General features: G+C 50.8%; 2 protein-coding genes across 3 annotated transcripts in view; both read right to left on the bottom strand.

Moving 5' to 3' along the window:
• The window catches only part of LOC122366292 (neurotrimin-like), a 38,290-nt gene that overhangs the window by 16,624 nt on the left and 3,251 nt on the right, over nucleotides 1-18,415 (bottom strand). For both annotated transcript variants that reach the window (XM_043338369.1, XM_043338370.1), the window contains exons 2-3: nucleotides 15,326-15,419; nucleotides 10,113-10,219 (exon numbers count right to left, since the gene is read on the bottom strand). In XM_043338369.1, coding sequence (XP_043194304.1) covers nucleotides 10,113-10,219; nucleotides 15,326-15,374 — 156 coding nt within the window. In that variant the 5' untranslated portion in view covers nucleotides 15,375-15,419. The remainder of the gene's footprint in view (nucleotides 1-10,112; nucleotides 10,220-15,325; nucleotides 15,420-18,415) is intronic.
• LOC122366291 (probable tubulin polyglutamylase TTLL9) lies at nucleotides 2,911-5,740 on the bottom strand. Its single transcript, XM_043338368.1, has one exon. It carries the CDS (start codon nucleotides 5,364-5,366, stop codon nucleotides 4,014-4,016), a length of 1,353 nt encoding a protein of 450 aa, XP_043194303.1. The 5' UTR covers nucleotides 5,367-5,740; the 3' UTR covers nucleotides 2,911-4,013.

Raw genomic sequence — 18,415 nt, 5'->3', positions numbered from 1 at the left:
TCTCGTGTCACATGCACGTGCTACGTGACGACTCAGACGGGTTATTACATCCGAACGCATCAGAATCCATCAGTCCCCGAAAACGACTTTTCGTCGAAAAAAAGAGACTCGCTTGGTATAGTTGGCAAACCGCCGCTGTCATCGTTGAATCGATCGGCACAAAATATGACATTTGAATGGAATGATGCATGACTGGATATTTTTTCCAAGATATTCACTGGCGAAATTCACAAATGATCTTTTGACACGTTCCACCTTTTTTTAACCTTCAACAATAAAATCTTTCCTTGCCGCAGGCGGCGGCGGCGGTGCTCTGAGCAGCGGCGGGGCACGTGCTCGTGGTGCCGCGTGCGGTCGGGCGCCGTCGAGGGCCGGCCGGCGCCGCCCCTAACTCTAGCAGAAGAGGCGCGCCTGCCGTCGGCTCGGTGCCACTCGGGCCTCCTCCTGGACTGATTTAGGTCCGCCGCTGTGACTAAGTGGCAAATGGTTGGAATTTAATGATCACTCGCCCGCCGAGCGGCGGAGGCGGTGATCGGGCTCGGGTGAGGAGGGGGGAGAGGAAAACGCCTCTCACCGCCGCGACCGGGTTGAGTGGGAACCGCGCTCACTGCTTCACGTAAGGGTGAAATAAAGGGTAACTGAACTAATGCGACTTGGCGATAGGAATAGCTTTTTTTTTCAACTTGTTCATATATTTTCACAATCACACGATATTTGCACACTTACACCTTATTGTTTCACTTTCCATTTGCGTTTAATACACCTATGCCTTCCTGCCCCGCCCCGCATCGCCCCGCGATTGACACACATGCCCGTCCTCGCTGGGGCGATGCCCCAGGCCGCCGGCCGGGCCCGCGACCCGTCACCCTGATAGGTTGGCGAGCCGCGCGCCCGGCCGGCCGGCCGACCCTTAATAGTGCCGGCCTCCGGTTAGCCGGGTTGGGTTAGGGGCGGGCAGTGCGCATATGCTGCTTATTTTATCAGCAACAGCTCACTCAACTCACATGCATAGTACAAGATACAAGATACACATGATGCGCGAGGAGCATACTAAGCAATGCATACTACAAAAGGATGCACTGTGCGATCGTCTGTGCCGATTGAAACGCATCGTAATCCTTATTTACCGATTCATCACCATGCTATGTATGTCCCTGCACAAGAATATGTTTTGCCACTTTTCAATAAAGGCTTTAAGGGTGTCACTGACAAATGCTGCATGTTTTTCTACCCTCACTTGATGAACAACCGTGGCTCGAGCCCCTTCGTAGGATGGTTTTATCTGATTGTGCCGTAGCTTACAATTAGCGATGTATTGTTTGATAAGCAAGATTATAAGATTTACTGCATTACGGCCCTCTTCTATTCCAAAAAGCACATGTTTTACGTTATTGTGTTCAGACATACCTAGACCCTCAAAAACTTTATCCCAGATATGGTGAACAGTGAAACATTCGTAAAAGAAGTGCTCCAAATCATCTTGCGAGCCACATTCTTGACATAAAGGGCTGTCGATCAATTGTCTAATGCATAAATATCTTCTCGTCGGAATATATCTGTTCAATACTCTATATTGGAAAGACTGCAACTGAGTCGATTTGGTACATTGATACGGAATTTTGAACAACTTTTCCCAATCCATACTGTCATATCCTCTTTCCTCCCACCTTTTAACTGCCTTTGGCTTTTTACAAGGCATTCCGTATCTGTATAAATGACGGGGGCGTACTTCGGTTATGCGTATTTCGCGATCGTTCACACGAATGATGGGATCTTCGTTTCTTTCTTCAGGGGACAAGGTTCTGACCGCTGTATTTGTAAGGATCGTTTTCCAGTGATTTGGAATTGCTCGCAGTATCGTTTCATATGTTAGGAAGTCTAATCGCAGAGAAGGCAGTTTTTCTTTCAAATTTTGCAGGCTCATAAAGGAGCCATTTTCTCTTGTTATGTCACCAACAAACTTAATTCCGTGCCTGTATAAGCATGGAATAAATATTGTCTTTCTGTGCACTTGAATATTTCGGTTGTACCATATCATTTCCATCTGTATCGACTTGACGCTTTCTACCTCCTTGCATTTGTAGTCCTGATATAGGATTAAAACATCTTTATAAAATTGTGGGATGTTCATTCTTTTAATGTCTCTTATGCGATAGGAATAGCTTTAATGAAGCCAGCTGAAACGGCAAAAGAAGGATTATCTATTTTTTTTTTGTTTCCATGCTCAAGGAATCTGTGTTTTCTGCCATTAGCTGTGGCCAAGTCGCCCAAACCTTTGAAAATCAATTGACATAGCAACCCGTGCATGAGGCACCACAGAAAATGACGTGGGTGTAGCACAAAGAGAATGAGAGAAACATTTCACTTGTGCAGCGCTTGATTTATGTGTCAAATTTACGAAGACCACCTTCCAATTACGCTGCGTGAGATTAGGCCATAACGTTAGAATCATGAAGCTCAGGTCTGCAGCAAATGAGTTCGCCACCTTCTATCGTTTCGTTCGGCGTCGACAAATGTCGGATGCCGTGCTGGTGCAGGTCACAACAAAGGTACGGCTTTGTCAATGTTCCAGGAGCGAACGGTAGCGGCAGATACTGTCATAGCTTCTGTATCAGGGTGACTTCTGGTGACAACATGATTGTCGCTGATAATATCATGCAGAATAGGCGCCAAGTCATCACAAAGGAAGTAGCATGTCGATGATCGGACAGTGTTAATCGCTATCTGAAAAGAAGCTAACAGACTGAGTCGACAAATCATTGCATCTGCAAGTGATATAGATAAAACAGTGCTTTTTTATAGACGACCTAGCGCACAAGTCGTCTATGGTTGTCTCTATACCACCCTCTAAAAGAAATTGTCCTTGCGGCATTGGTGTCGATCGCCAATTATCAACTTCAACGCAGATGCAAATTAAGAGTTTGTTAGCGATTAGATAGCAACAATGTTGTACAATCACTTTTCACGTGTGCAAAACACAAGTTCTACCGGCAGAAACATCAGCGGCAGCTGGGTGCCAGAGCAAACGGCCACAATAATGTGTTGTCTTGATGTGCGATGTCTGGTCAATTACTGACGCAGGGTGTGTTTATCTACAGGGTGTTTCACAATAAACGTTACTTTTGATAAGCTTTTAAAATGACCTCAGTTATTCGTATGCCCATAAATTCCATATTCATTTTGTTGCAAATTCTTTCGGGTTTCTTATCCTTACAAAAACTATGACGAATCATCAACTGCATTCTTTATGTACGTGCAATATCCACGCCATCAAAAAGGGTCAATTCGCTGTTAAGCTTCAGGGTCCTTCACAATGAATGTTGCTTTTCAAACGACGATGTTTCAGTGACGTATTACAATACGGCTCATGAGTATTACCACATGAGACAGCAGAACAGTAGGACTGATGAACATATAACTTTCAGTTCAGCACCCTTCACGGGTTCTCCACTATGCCACCCTTCCGTCTGACTTTTTCAACCAGATTCTCTGGGATCGCCGTCCGGCCAGGAGTCGGGGCTGGTCTCGTGTCTTCTGGAACCTTTCTACTACCCGTTTGAAAGACATTTTTTGACGGAATATCCTTCCTCCTTTTAAATGGCTACTGAAACTCCGTCGCACTGCGGTCAGACTCCGCAAAGCGCCGTAATGCATGACGCACCCATACCGCCTCATCATCTGTACACGGCGAATTGACCCGTTTTGACGGTGTTGGCATTGCACGTCCATACAGATGGAACCGTTGACGGTTTGTAAAAAAAATGTAAGGACTAAAAACCGCTACAAATTTGCAGCAAAATGCATATAAAATTTACGCGCTTACGAACAAGTAAGATCTTCATTTAAGCTATTCAAAAGTAACATTTATTGTGAAACACCCTGTAGTAACAGATGCGCCAAGACTGAGAACGCTGACGCATGGCAGATGTGCTGCGCAGTAGGTCGTACTGATGTCACATCTGAAGTGGTTTGCGCTCGCTGATAGATGTACGAGTACCGTTCGCCACTGTCCCTCACTGACAGATGTGCTGGACGGAGGTGGATGGCCGCGCGGTGCGGCCGCGCCCCTTGCCGCCCCTGCTCTGCAGCACCTCCATCAGCTGCTGCTCTCGGTCGTTGTGGCATCCCAGGAAGCCGGAGCGCTGCTCGCCGCCACCGGAGCTGTGGCAGCTGCGAGCGCTGCACGCCGGCAGCACGGGCCCGTCGTTCCAGAGCAGGTCGTAGCCGCCGACTCGCAGCTCGCGGCCCGTCAGCCGGCCTTCCACATCCACCACGTGCAGCGTGTCGTCGAGCAGCGCGAACTTGAGCCGGTAGTCCTCCTGGCCGGTGGTGGCCAGCGAGGGACTGGAGTTGACCTCGATCAACCACGGGCGCAGGTCGCTGTCAATCAGGATGTCGAAGCCGTACAGCTCAAAGCAGTGTTTGTCGTTGATCATGATCTTCTGGACGCTCTGCAGCGCCTTGATGAACACGTTGTTGATATTGGCGATCAGCGTGTCGACCACCGCGTCACCGTGTCGCGCGCGCAGGAATCGCCGCAGCCGGCGCATGCTCCACTTGCTGCCGCGCTCCGGGTCGTAGTCGAGCGCGTGCTTCTGGATGGCCACGTTGGTCAGGTGGATGCAGTTGTCCTCGATCTGGGACGTGGTGAACTCGGCGGAGCTGAACCTGGCGAACCCCTCGCGGTACAGCCACACCTTGAGCGGCGTGAAGGAAGAGACCAGAGCGTACAGGCGCAGGTCGAACTTGCGGCCGCCGATCAGGTAGGGGTTGGCGATGTAGCGCTGTACGACGTACGTCTCGGGGCCCAGAGCAGCGTCTTTGTCGCCAGCCAGGAAGCTGGGCGTGAACTGTTTGTCCTTGATCTTCCACTCGGTGACATCCTTCAGTCGCTGCGTGAGGAAGATGCCGCGGCCCTGGCTCTTGCCCGCCGGCTTCATGATCCAGATGGCGCGCGGACTGTGCCGAAACTCCTCCACAAACATGTGGTACTCGCTGGGCAGCTCAAACGAGGTCGGACAGATGACGCAGCGCTCCGCCTCCTCGCGACTGCCGCTCTTCTCCATGTGCCGCTTCAGCCGGCGCAGGTTCTTCATCAGCATGTTCTTCCTGCTGAGCTCGTAGTGGTTGCGGAAGTGCGAGATGCGCTGGTGGTCCTGCAGGAAGGTGTGGTCGTACTGCTCCTTCAACTGACTGACGTCACACCAGTTGACGTCCCAGTCCTGGTCCTCGGGGCCGACCTCCTTCCAGCCGCGAGACCGGAACACGTCCATCATTACGTGGCCGAAGCTGCAGCGGAACCGCACCACCGGCCGGCCGGCGCACGTGTCACTCGAGCGCCTCTTCTCCGCCGCCTCAGCCTGCATGGCGACGTCACTTTGGCGTCACTGTGATGTCTGGCCTCACGCAACACCACTGTGATGTGCACTTTCGAAGACTGGCAATATTCCAGTGATTGAGTGGCTCTTTAGACGTTGCAGCTGAACTGGTGTTAAACAAAACTGATGGAGCTCGGGGAAGATTCGGCTGCAGCTGCTGCCGTGAACAAGGAGAGTCGTAAAGTGCAACGACAGAGGCGGTCTATCGGTCTTTGATAGTTGTCATGAACAAACTCGCTAATTTGATGGTTTTACTTGGAATCAGTTTAGGCACGTTTGAAGTTTTACAACGTATTTGAAGGTATTTCAGTATCGCAGAGGCTGTAAATTGTTGTAGGGGTGTGTTCATTTTCAGAGTCTTTGATCAGGAAACGCAAACAATCACGTGTGTTGTGTTTGAGCCAGCCTCTGAGAGTGAGACTGTTTCGCCGAGTGAATGACTAATGAAATCCGGCTATTCATGAAATCGTGCTGGCGCCGTTTCGCTCTCTTTTATCGAGTGGAAATGTGAATGGAGAACTCTGAACTTAATGGTTCTATTCTCAATGATGCAATTTTAGCTTCTACACTCTACAGTCACCTCATAGAGTTCTGTAGACGGGTGTAATAGGGCTTATGTTGAATGCGTGAACAAAATAGCTTATAGCTATTGTGGTTAAGCACAAAAGCCTGAGGACCGCACCCACCACGTGGGGGACTGTGCAGAGTTTCTTCTACCTCCCACCCCTCCCTCGCTCCACCCCTCCCCCTGACACCGCGGTGACACCGCCTGGTCCCCGCGGAGGGCGGCGCCGTCTCCCGCGACCATACACGTTATGACCGAGTATTGTTTAACAATAATCAATCAGCGGCGGCGGCCGAATCTGCCGGCGCCGACAGCGTTCCCACGCTCTCTGAGAGCGTGACGGCCAGCACACTTCCGGAATCCATTAGTGACAGAGGAGGCGCACAGTGGCGCCTTTGGCCGACCGAGGGACACGCCATGGACAGTGGAGCCCAGTGGCGCCTTCGGCCGACCGAGGGGGCACGCCACGGGCAGCGGAGGAGCATGCGCCACCGTGCATCTAGCTCGCCTGCTAAATGTGAATCTATCGACCTATGGGCGAGCCAGTTTCTAGGATGCATGCAACTACCTATGCTGTTACATAACTGAGCACCCAAGCAAGAATGCCATGTTTTGGGCGACTCAAGTGCTTTCTATGTCTGATTTCTGCCTTCGACATTCTCTAGGTATTGATTGCGTTGACCTCCGAGTGTTCATTTTGCTAAGTCTCTGGTTTAAAACTGCTAAGATCGGTACTACTGTTCGCTTCTCAGTACTCATCGGAGTACTGGAGGCAAGAAGTAAGCAAGGAGACGGAAAGCAAGGAGTAAGTAAGAAACCAAGTGAGAAATCGTCGAACACTTTGCCACTTCACTTTCAGCTGGAGAAACAAATCAACCGATCAAGTTTGGTCGGGTGGTGAATGGTGAACGCAGACTGCCCAATGTCTTGCCTAAAATTCCCACTAAAAACACCATACTGTTTATCTCGAGGCTACTCGAAAACAGTTCGCCTTGAAACGCATGCACATCGACCGTGCCATCCGCCAGTGGATGACCGCACCGGTAGCTGCGCCGCGATCTCTCGCACCTCCCAATCTTTTTCTGGCTGGGCAACAGTCTCCTCCGAGCGTTTTTCCACGGCGCGGCGCCGGCGGGCAGCCGACGTGTCCATCATTTCTGACATCCGGCAGCTCAACCAGAGCACTCACATTTTACACGGCTCAATTAGTTTACTGCACCTGCGGGACCCGATACGAGGGCGGTGTGCGGCTCTAATCTCTAAATAACTCCTAAGTAAACCCAATTTTCATGATTTAGTCTGCCCTGGGGCGTACGCCAGATTAATGTTTCACGCGGCCGCGGCGAGGCATAGGCAGATAAGGAGGTCAGAGTGAGCCCGGCGGGGACGCCGTGTGACGACAAACGGCGACGATACTGGCGCTCTCGTCACGGACGCGTCGCTGGCCGGTTATGGACGCCAGCCACAGGCAGCCGACGCTGATAGGTGGCCCATCGCGGCCGCCGCCGACAGGACGAATATTCACTCGAGATGCCTGGGATGAGAGAGCGAGCGAATAAAGCTGCCCGGTAGCGAGTTGTGGGATGTGGTGCTTGATAGAACCGATGAGCTACTCAAATGTTTGGCGAAAAATTGCTCGCAAATTGCTGGGATAATTTGCATTCAATTGCATTTATTGTTTTCTTATATGCTAGCAGAAAAAATGTTAGATTAGACTAAGCTTCGCGCTATTTTTAATCATCTAGTGCGAGCTCCACACAGCACATCCTCCCACACGTAACTGAACAGTACTCGGAAGAGCAGTCTGATCCCTATGACCCATGAAGGTCGGGGCATGATGGATGGCCCACCCAAATGACGGGGAACTGATATCTACCTGTATCACATTGCTTTCATGCAACTATACTTGCAGGAAGTGTGCTATCAGTTAGGTATAGCCTTTAAATCTCATGTGTCGCAAGATATTGCGCTCTTGCAACTGATTGGCATTAATAATATTTAAGGAAATGTTTGGGATTTTACAGGAGACCTAGATATTCAATAGGTATATCACAGAAGTATTATATTATATCTATCGAAGCTTTATATATTTACTTCAAAAAAGAAAGAAAAAAATGAAATGACAACAATGTACTCTAGATGCTCATCACCTTCACTGCTTACTGTGTAATACTTCGCCATGTTGTGTTTTCCGCTGTAGAGCTGATAGGGTTTCAGTAAATGTTTGGAGTTTCAGGAGACACACGCGGACAGCGAATACGCGCCTCCGTCTCCACGTCTGTCTGTAGTCTGTTTATCTGTGTGTGTCTGTTTGTATATAGTGTGATATTTGACACGCCGTCAAGGGTAGAGTTCTGAATAACCCGCGCCCCGTAGGGCTACCGGCGGACCCTACCACCCGTAGGGGGGGGGGGGGCGTTTCGGCCCCCCCCCCTAAGATTTCGGAAAGTTACCGGCCGATTTTCAAAATTCAAACGGCGTTCGATAGCCCCACCCGGGAACTACCTTGTGACCAAATTTCATTGACCTAGGTCAAACCGATGACGTCACAGGTCAGGTCAAAGGTCAGATTTTCACCGTTCACAGGCAATTCAAGAAATGTGCTGTGAAAGCGAGTAAATTGGTAATTGATTGAAAACCATCGATGGTACATTGTTCGTCAAACACATACCTTGCTATCTGAGGTCACTGATACCAGGTCAGGTCACAGCGAGGTCAGGTCACCGGGGGTCACAATATGAATGTGTCGTGTGATACATGTTTTATGGTCCATTTTACATGACAAATGCGATTATGTGGGTTAGGCAGCCTTTGGGGCCAGCCTAGGTCACGTTTTTGTGAAGGTCAGGTCAAGGTCAGGTCAAATTAGGTCAAATTTCAAAGTTGATATTTTTGCATAAAATGGGTATCGATTCGATGCAGCTCGTCACGGGGAGTCTAATGGTGGTCTTCGTTTTGCTCTACGAGTTCTAGAATTGCCAAAAATTGAGTTTGAAAATTTGACGTCATCATTTTTGAACAGTTTTTTCGCTATAACTTGGCCAAAAAACGAGGTATCGATCTGAAATTTGGTATGTAGATAGAAGACGGTAGGCACTATCACATATATTCCGGTTTTTTTCGAAATTCAAAAAACTTTTTGGATTTTTTGGCGAATATATCCAAAAAATGCTTTTTTGATTTTTGGGGGTCAAAACTCAAAAATTTCAAAAATTCGAGATAACAGTTTTGTAGCCCTGTCAATTTTACACCTTTTATGTCTTGATCATTTTTCTGTATCTTCAAAGCTGTAGTCCTGACAGGTCTTCTCGCGAAGGTCTTTTTTCGGTCGAAAATGACAGAACATGACGTCACTCTGACGTCATTTGTGGCCAACCTATCATAGCCTCTGGAAAAATTTTTGGTCACAATGTGTAAAATTGATGCCCGGAGGGGTCCTGAAAGTTTGGTGGCGATATCTCCAGCCGTTTAGGAGATATCGACCGAAAAGGACAGGGGGGGCCGTTTCGGCCCCCCCCCTACGGGGCGCGGGTAGGTATAGTTTAGGACAGTTTTACACCAGCAGAGATATGTTTCAAGTCTTGGCGGTGAAAAGGTGACGGAGCTCATTCGAATTATTCTCATTCGAACAGCCAACCGCCTGTTATGCCGTGCTGCAGCGCATCTCACCAACAAAATGCCTGACTGATATACAGTACCGCAATATCTACACACTGTAAAAGCTAAGCACCTGTCTACTACACCATACCAAAGCACCCATACCGTAACAGCCGGACGGATGAATAGCTGAAAAAAGTAACGTGCCGCACTACACCACACCTCCTGCCAGTCACCTGGCCGATATATGTACTGTAGGTAAGTGCAGATCACACACACACACACCGGCAGAGTGCCTAACTCGTATACTGTTCCGCAATACACCAGTCGGCCGCCTGGTAATTATACTGTGCCACAATACACGATACACTAGCCGGCCGCCTGACTGCTATACTGCACCGCATTACACGATACGCCAGCCGGCCGCCTGGTTGTTATACTGTGCCGCAGTACACGATACGCTAGCCGGCTGCCTGTTTTTATACTGTGCCGCAACGCACACTAAGCCAGGCGGCCGCCTGGTTGTTATAGTGTGCCGCAATACACACCCGGCAGTCACGCAGCGCACTCACCTTGTATGTTCGGAGTTTGTCCACTGTGCAGGAGAGCACCGCCTCTCGACCTTCTTGCACCGTCACATTTTTCACCGTGCCCACAAACTCGGGTCTGTATGCCAGTCCTGCAGCGTGAGCACAAACGGCAGACGTCAGTCGGTGGGTAGCGGGAGAAGCGATTTATAAACTGTCTCACTATCAACGCTTCTTGCTAAATACAGCTATCAAACCCGCAATTGACGAGGCCAGTCCTATTGTAAGCCAGTGGCAAACCAAACGTGAGATGTAAATTATGAGAAAGTTGTAACAGAAAAGCTAGCAACTTCATGAACGATTTAAGAATTACGATAACGAACCACATACATTGCACATTGTTCAGAACACTTATTTACGAATTGTGTAATTTTGTAAGTCTAACTATCACAAAGGCTGGTATGGCTAGCTCAGGCCTGGGGAGATCCTTTTCGACCAATTTCAGACCAATTTCAGACCAACGATCACCATAATAATATTATCCATATTTTGATGAAATGCGCTTTTGTCACTGTCTCGTATTTTATCGGCTGTGACGACTGTGAGTAGCACCCTGTGACTGCGCATTATCGTTTCCCAACTCTGCTGCCAGGCCCGGAACTGAGTGACAGCTAGACAACCAGTTTGACTTCACCCAGTCCTAACTGCCCAAACATTCTATCTCCGCCCGCCCCCTTCCCCCGTCGGGAGGGAGAGACCGTCTTTGACCGGATGTGGCCCGAGGGTCCGTCTGGCAGCCTCTCGTGTCCGGAAACAGCGCCGGAACTGGCGAGCGCCGACACGATACAGCGAACGGACTGTTTTTGTAGCCGTGCCATCTCGGGGTCCACTCGTGTGCGCGCCTCTCACGCGGACAATTCATTTTGCCGGGCTGCAGGCCGGTGGAGGGCCACCGGGGCGCGGACAAAGGCCGGCGGCGGGCCACCAGCCACCTCCGGCACTGCTCTAACCAGTACCGGTCGGTCCACAACGCCGCGAGGTGACAGAAGTGGCATCACGACGATAGGCTCTGCTGTAGCTTGAAATGTGATATTAAAGATTTCACTGACTCAGCGAGGCATTAACAAAGCACCTAGAGATAATGCGCGATGCATCATTGATGCTGCTTGAGTGACTGAATTAACATCCAGGCTGGTTGTCAACTGAAATATCCAATCTATTGCTGGCCTTCCATCAGCTGCCTTCGTCCTGGGACTGCACCAATCCCTATTCGAGTTCCATGAGCTCTGTCGATCCGACCCGGCGCGGCGCGATGCCGTGTTCCCGGTCCGGCCCCAGTGACCGTGAGGTCGGCAGTGCACGGCGGCGACCGCCGGGCGGCGGCAGACGCCGCGGCAGCCTGCCGTGCGTGAGAGCCGACCCCTTTCTTCTGTCAGACCAGACAGCCGGCATAATGACATGATAAAACTGGCATCGACCGAGCGCTGTAAAACAGACGTCCGCGTCATTATTATGGCGTCGGAGCGCGGCGCGGGTAGCGAGGATCGCTAACCAATCAGACGGGGACCACCGAGGGACCGGAAAGGCACCGCGGCCAAATGACCGAGTGGACGCACAAAATTAGTGTTAGAGGATAGCGAGGGTGCTTTCATGCACAGCGAAGTGACTGCCGACTACACGTTGACATGGGTCACTGTGTGGTGCGTTATTCGTTTTTTTTTTTCAACTCATCTGTTGCATTGCATCGCTTTTTATATTGTGTCGTTTGACTATCCTCACGATAATTGAGAGCTGACGTTTGATTGCCTTTACAGTTGATAAAAGTGTGGAGGTGTTGAGTCGCACCGGCTAGCTCGAGCAGCTTTTAAATAATCATGTAACACAGTCTGCCCAACATTCAGAATACCATGCTCGGTGATAATAAATCATGACCAGACTAACTATGCCGTATGCTAATTTAGGGTGGGGAGTCGTCGAGGACAGCTCTAAGTTACACAGCAATATTTGATAAAGTCATTCGCACCCCGCCCATGAAAGCAGCACCTGGAAAATCTGGAATTTTAACCGTCGCCTGTGAAAATGCCTGGCACTGCTCGGACCCCTCCAAGGGCGTCTGGCCATGCGATCGCGGTCATTGGCCTCTGTTGGCACGGCCGGCCCGTCCGGCCGGGGAGGGCCCTTTCCAGCTACCGGCGCCGCCCCCGTCCGTCAGTTTATTCGGTGTAATCGCCGTCCCCGTGCCGGCCTTCGCATGACTTCCATGCCTCCGCACCGTTCGCAGACTCGATTACGGCGCCAAAGACAAGTTAAGCACTTAATACAATCGGTGCCGGCGCGTTAGAGCGTTTACTGGTCCGTTAGCCGGCGCGCGGGAGGGCCGGCCTGCTGGGGCGCGGCGCTGGTGACGGTCCGCGCCTGCCAACGGCACTCTGGCACGCCACCCGATACCAGCCCAGACACTGCCACCGGGTCACACACAAACGCTACGGTCAGAGACGGGCGTCGGCTCAGACACTGCCGCCGGGTCAGACACAAACGCCATGGTCGGAGACGGACGTCGTCGTCGGCCCAGACACTGCCGCCGGGTCACACACAAACGACGGTCAGATACGGACGTTGGGTCGGGGACACACGCCGGCCCAGACACTGCCACCACCGTCACCCGAATGTCTCGCTGGAGGCGCGATTTTATAAAAGAGATGATGAGTCGACACTGAATTCGAGGAGTAAGAATTGTTAGGTACCATTTGAAGCGACTGCATGAATACTCGTACAGGTGCCATTAAGACATGATTTGATTCACAGGCTAATCCCATGTAATTGACAATATGCCTTTGATCAGTGATCACGAGTTGATCGCAATGTCATTTACCTATCTCTCGCACCTTCTCAGCCAACCATTTTTGTCTCATATGGCAAACAGCGGGGCCTTTCTGGCGCTCTCCTTCACCCAATATAGTTGGGTTATATGCATTGTTTTGTGTAACACTTAGCTGAAACTGGTTAAGTCTTTACTCATTCAAGCTCAGTAACCATTTTCCAACAGGCCAAATTCTGTTGGTTCCTCAAGCATTTACGGCGCCTGGCCAGCACTCTCGTCCCGGACATCTCGTCTGCCCGCCGCGGCCGGTGACCGGTGACCGCAGTCCGTGGGCCGTGATGTGCCACCGGCCGATCAGGGCCGAGTACCGAGCATCGCGCGATGGCAGCGGCCGGCCGCCGCGCGCCGCGTGCTATCCTACAACTGTCCCCATAAAGCAGCTCAAGGCGAAATAAGAGTGGTTCTCCGGTGCCGGCCAGCGCTCTCCGGTCATTACCAATGCGCCCCCACGTACTGTCGATAAAATCAATCTATTTCATGCCCTCAGAGTCAAAACGATTCGCGTTCTTATTTTCTTATCGTCGCCGAGTCCTGTTAGTGGAATCGCTCCCCAGCGGCGGCCGGGCCGACTCGCTCGGCGCGCGGCGGCGATGGCGCGCCGGCGACGGCCGTGGCGCGCTACTGCGCCGGAATCGGAACGGCCGGTCGGCATGATTTAATGGGCTGACCGGGCGGCACGGCCGCGGTCCGCTACAGGCCCGTGTCGACCACTGCAGGGGCCGGTCGCTGCGCCTTGGGGTAGTGGGTAGTGGGCTGTGTTTGGTGTGTTTTCCGACTATTTAGGAATGGTTCGAGCTTTAGGAATCGTCAGCTGACAAAACTGGAACGGATTCTAGCTAAGCTGTTAGCATTATGCAGGTGATGACAAAAAGTATGAATAGTGAAGACTCATGACGTTAATAATTTTACATTTAACGCAAAATTTATTTAAGCCTGATTCTTTGATCATGATACGTTTTTAACATCATATTTACAGCCAATCCTGCACTGAGAAAAAGTGAAGAAGAGAGCTGCATGGAGATGGAGCACGGTAATGCTTAGTTATGACTCAAGTTCCGGTTGGTGTAGGGATGTTTTGCTTTGGGTAGCTTGGTGAGGCTGCATTGATATCTTGACGGCCCGTAGAGACCGACCACGAAAAACGGCTTCCGCTCAGCCAATCCTGTTCTGCTGAAACCGAAAATAGGTACATACATTGGTGGCCTTGGTAGCTCCCACACCCGACGACCTTGTGTGCGTTGCGAGTTGTAGTTCAGCCGTACCTTCAGAGCTATATCTACCTACAAACGTATAAAAATAGCGACTATGAGCGCTGTGAAAATAATGGAGCATCTTACAAATATGACGCTGTCAATTCGATGACCCGAGTATGCGACTGTTCAAATAAAACTTCTACAAGGTGTTTCAAGCTGGGCATCGTAACCAAATTTTGCATTTTCCTGCCCACCAGTTCTTTACTAGAAAGTTCATTGCACCCACCTGCAATATTTTCTAAATCGCGGGCCTATTTCGAGAAAATCTCAAGTATGTTCAAATTAAACGGATTGCCAGGGTATAAAAGCTATAGGAGCCGGTGCTAAAAGTCCAGCCATTTTCAGCTGCGGCCACTTCAGGGGTCTAACTCCACCTCTGGCGGATAAGGAGTGGGCATTTGTCGGCGCGAGTTAGGGCCGCCGCGGCCGCGCTGGTGCCGGTACCTGCGGCCGCGCCGCCCGCCCAGACGAGCCGATAAGCCGCCACAATCATCATCGGCGCACGTGCCGGCGGCGACAAGTGGCGCGGCGGCGGCGGTCGCGACGCGACAGAGACGTGACGCAGCGCGGCCGGCCGGCACGCGCTGTGTAAACCAGCTCAGCAGCCGACATTAAACAGATGTCTGTATAAGCAGAGTCACACGACGGAAACTGAAGGCTATGATGGTAGCTTGACCTTTCTCAGCCCCATGGTGACATTCCAGTGAAGTATCGTCAAGGCCAGTTGTAAATACCTATACCTATACACGTGAGAAGTCTGCTCCCGAACAAGTTGGTGTGACCAACATGTCCGTCGTCACGGTATGCGTCGTCCACAAGTTAGGTATGTGCCGCCGCGCGGGCGTGTTTTGGAACACGGCTAGATATGCAAGTGCATGTCATGAGGTAATGTGTTCCTTCAACTTATCGGCTCTGAGAGTTGTTGCTAGGTCTACATGCGCATCATTTTATGAGGCTTTTGATATGCCTAAATAAATCTAAAACGTGATTTCAGGAAAACGGGTCAGAGCAGAAGCCCAGAATTTCTTTTGGGGGACAGCCAAATCGACCCCAATGAGACTACGGCAGCATCGCAGCTAGTCTTGCATGATAGCATATGTGAGGTTTGTGTTCTTCCAACTTACCTAGTGGAAGAATAACGAGGACGATTATGACCGTTTTCCTTGAGATCATGCTTCAAGCATCAGTACTGGCTCATCGCTCCAATAAGTGCTCCGGCTGAAACGAAAAACATCGTCATAATTCCCGTGCCAACCTATGTATGTATGTACATACTATTCCGTTTCTAGTACACACCTGCACTTGCATCGGATCCTTGCCAATAGGTTTAAATATCTTATGGTTCAGGGGATTAAGAAGTGTATACCTAATTACAGACGATTTGCTTTCCCCAATATGGACATCTGATTTGGTTGGCTGTTCCGCCAAGATTGGTGCTACCTTCCAGAAGAGCGTACTCGGTGCAGCCCCTACCACTTCCTCAGTACCTAGGTGCAATGCATTTTTTCTCAAATCGACCGTTCACAAAGCGTTAACGGCACTGCCACGATCACGGCTGAAAACGAACAAAACGACGAAAGATGGTCAAGTTGCTTTAGAAACATAATCATCATTAGCTTAAGTGTAGAAGACGAGCATTCAGCTTGAATATCAATTAATAGTTAACTTCAAATGGATGCCTATGCCTTTGGTAATTTGATATAAGCAAAACAATGCTTTATCGTTAGCTTTCATCATAATTAGGAGTCGGATTGAACGACACACCGACCTTACGTTTCGTTTCCAAGTGATTACCGAAATCACCACTCAATTTGCCATCATCTGCAGTCTCCTTGCTCCGCGCGCCGCCCTTCGCCGAGCGTTCCGGGAATCTACCGCGGCTACTTTACGGCGAGTTTGGTCTGTCGAGGGGAGACGCGGCCTGCCGGTCGAGTCTGGATGGTGGTTGCGGCTCTCTTATCCCGGCCTCCCTCTCCTGGCCGTGATTTATTGAATGATGGGGCAGAAGTCGGCGGCGGCGGGGAAGCTGCTGGACCATACCGTGAGCCATTAGCAGCGATCCGCCGTTTCAGGAGCACCGGAAAAACGACAGGAGCTCTCTGGGATACCTCGTCTTATGCCACACAATGAAGGGCCTCAACTACTACCTATCTCACCGGACGCTGCCAGCTGCGAGCCCTCCCCTCTCGTCTCGAGGGTCTGCCTCCGTCGGTCCGCAGCGGCTCTCTCCCGGCGGAGCTTGGCTGTTGTTTGGTCTCCGCTATCGCTGTTTTGTGCGACGCCGGCGGCGTGGCGGCCGCATGACAATCAGGTACGGCGGCAGGCCGGTGTCGCCGGCAGCCGGCTAAACTGCTGGCCGACAGCCGCCACTTGGCCGCCGGGTCATCAGCGTTAGCTGGCCATCATCGTCACAAGGAGCCGAGACGACCGGTCGCGGCGCCCGCCGGCCATAGGGCCAAATCCACCCAGCCGAGCGAGCAGATTGGACAACCGTTCGGCGCCGGCTCACTCGGAGGCCGGGGTGGGGTGCTGCATGCGCGATATGCGATTATCTGGGGCTCGGGCACCTTCGAGAGGATTCGATGTTTTAGGATCACCAGAGCTGGCTGCATGCCCGGCATATCGATTTCACAAAAAGAGCACACCACATTTCGGTGTCTTAGAAAGGTCGTTGGGATTATAGGAATGCGCTCCACTTTCTTACACTGCAATTTGAATGGATGATCTTAATCTGGAAGAAGAAAAAAAAAACGCGAACTGCATTATCATATTGTATGTAATGGGTAGGGACTATTGTTGTAGGTATGTTGCTTTGTTGTGCCGACTCGGCACCAATCGGCTGACGGTGGCGCACGGTTCCGGCTCCGCTTGCCTCCTTCGCTCCTCCCTTTCGCGCACAAAAACATATCACACCGTGCTAGCGCTAGGGTCACCGGCTCGGGGCCGGCCCGCGCACCGCGCGCCGACTCGCCGGTGGCCGACGCGACACAACAAAACAACATACCTACAACAATAGTCCCTACAAATGCTAAGCATTATACATTCTTTTCTTTATCTCCAAACTATCATAATCATGCTAGTTTTACTTTTTCTATACCAGCAAGTGAAAACAGTGGCTAAATATATCGGCCCAGCTCATTTTCTTTATACATATTTCCAACTCACTGGCACCGCCTATGCCACCGTAGCCCTGTGTAGGCTATTGTATAGGCGCAACTTCAGTAATGATCTCTTATATATAAGAGTCCCTTACCTTGCTCTTCGCATTACATAAATGCAATGCTGTCATACCTGTAGTATCTACTACAACTTCTTCTCATTACTTAAACTTTCTCTCAGAAGACTCCAGTTAAAGTTTATATGGTTAAAAGTAGGCATATGCTAATTTCTACACTTCATATCCATTCTCAGTGTCTAAGCTGTGTCAGCTAAGGCTGACACATCTAAAACACTTATGCCTTAAAACGTATATTTTGGCCATTTTGGTCATTTGGAATTGCCAATGTCCTTTCTATAAGACCGCGTAGAATCGGTGAGGTTGCGACTCACACCTCCTTCGCGAGTAATCCCTAATTAACCCTCGCCGGACCTATTGGTTTTCTACATACGCGCCGGCCGAGGGGGGGGGGCGGGTACGACCCCCCCCCCCTCGCCGTTTCGCCCCTGGTGGAGCTAGCGCGTCGCGGAAAAAACGAGCGTGTGCGCCGTTACGAGACGCAGAGATTGGTACCCGATTTTAAGGTCCTAGGTCAACCGGTGACCTCTGAGGTCAGGTCAAGTGCCCCAGGGTACGGTTCAGTTTTTGGTGAATAACTTCGCAAAAAACGGCTGCAGAGCGCCGATTTTGGCAGCATCGTGTTCGTCTCGCTCAGGCGCGTCGAATGATATACTTTTTGTCCGGGTCAGGTCAACTTGGGGTGTTGACCTCAGGTCAAGGTCAGGTCAGCACCCCCAGGTCACGAAGTTGGTCGAAAGAGGTCATGTCGCATATCATTCGATTCGGCAGGTCTTCCTGAGTCCATTGGTGGCTTTCCCGACTCGCTAGCTCAATTTGATCAAGAGTTATTGACGAAAAACTAATATGACCTTGATGACGTCATAAATGACGTCACGCAAGGTCAACATTGCAAAAGTGACGGATCTAACCTTGCAAGGAGTGCATCAAATCACGATTCTGTGTGCTTGAGATAGTTGGAGATCGTTCCCGGCGCCAG

Source organism: Amphibalanus amphitrite, unplaced genomic scaffold, assembly GCF_019059575.1.
Source record: "Amphibalanus amphitrite isolate SeventyFive unplaced genomic scaffold, NRLGWU_Aamphi_draft 000795F_arrow, whole genome shotgun sequence".
In the NCBI taxonomy this organism is placed as follows: domain Eukaryota; kingdom Metazoa; phylum Arthropoda; class Thecostraca; order Balanomorpha; family Balanidae; genus Amphibalanus; species Amphibalanus amphitrite.
Note: the sequence above shows the minus strand (reverse complement) of the source record. Positions and strands in the feature narration are given on the sequence as shown.

Bases quoted from the DNA above. Each gene is read 5' to 3' on its own strand.
- LOC122366291 (XM_043338368.1), bottom strand. From the start codon at position 5,366: ATGCAGGCTGAGGCGGCGGAGAAGAGGCGCTCGAGTGACACGTGCGCC.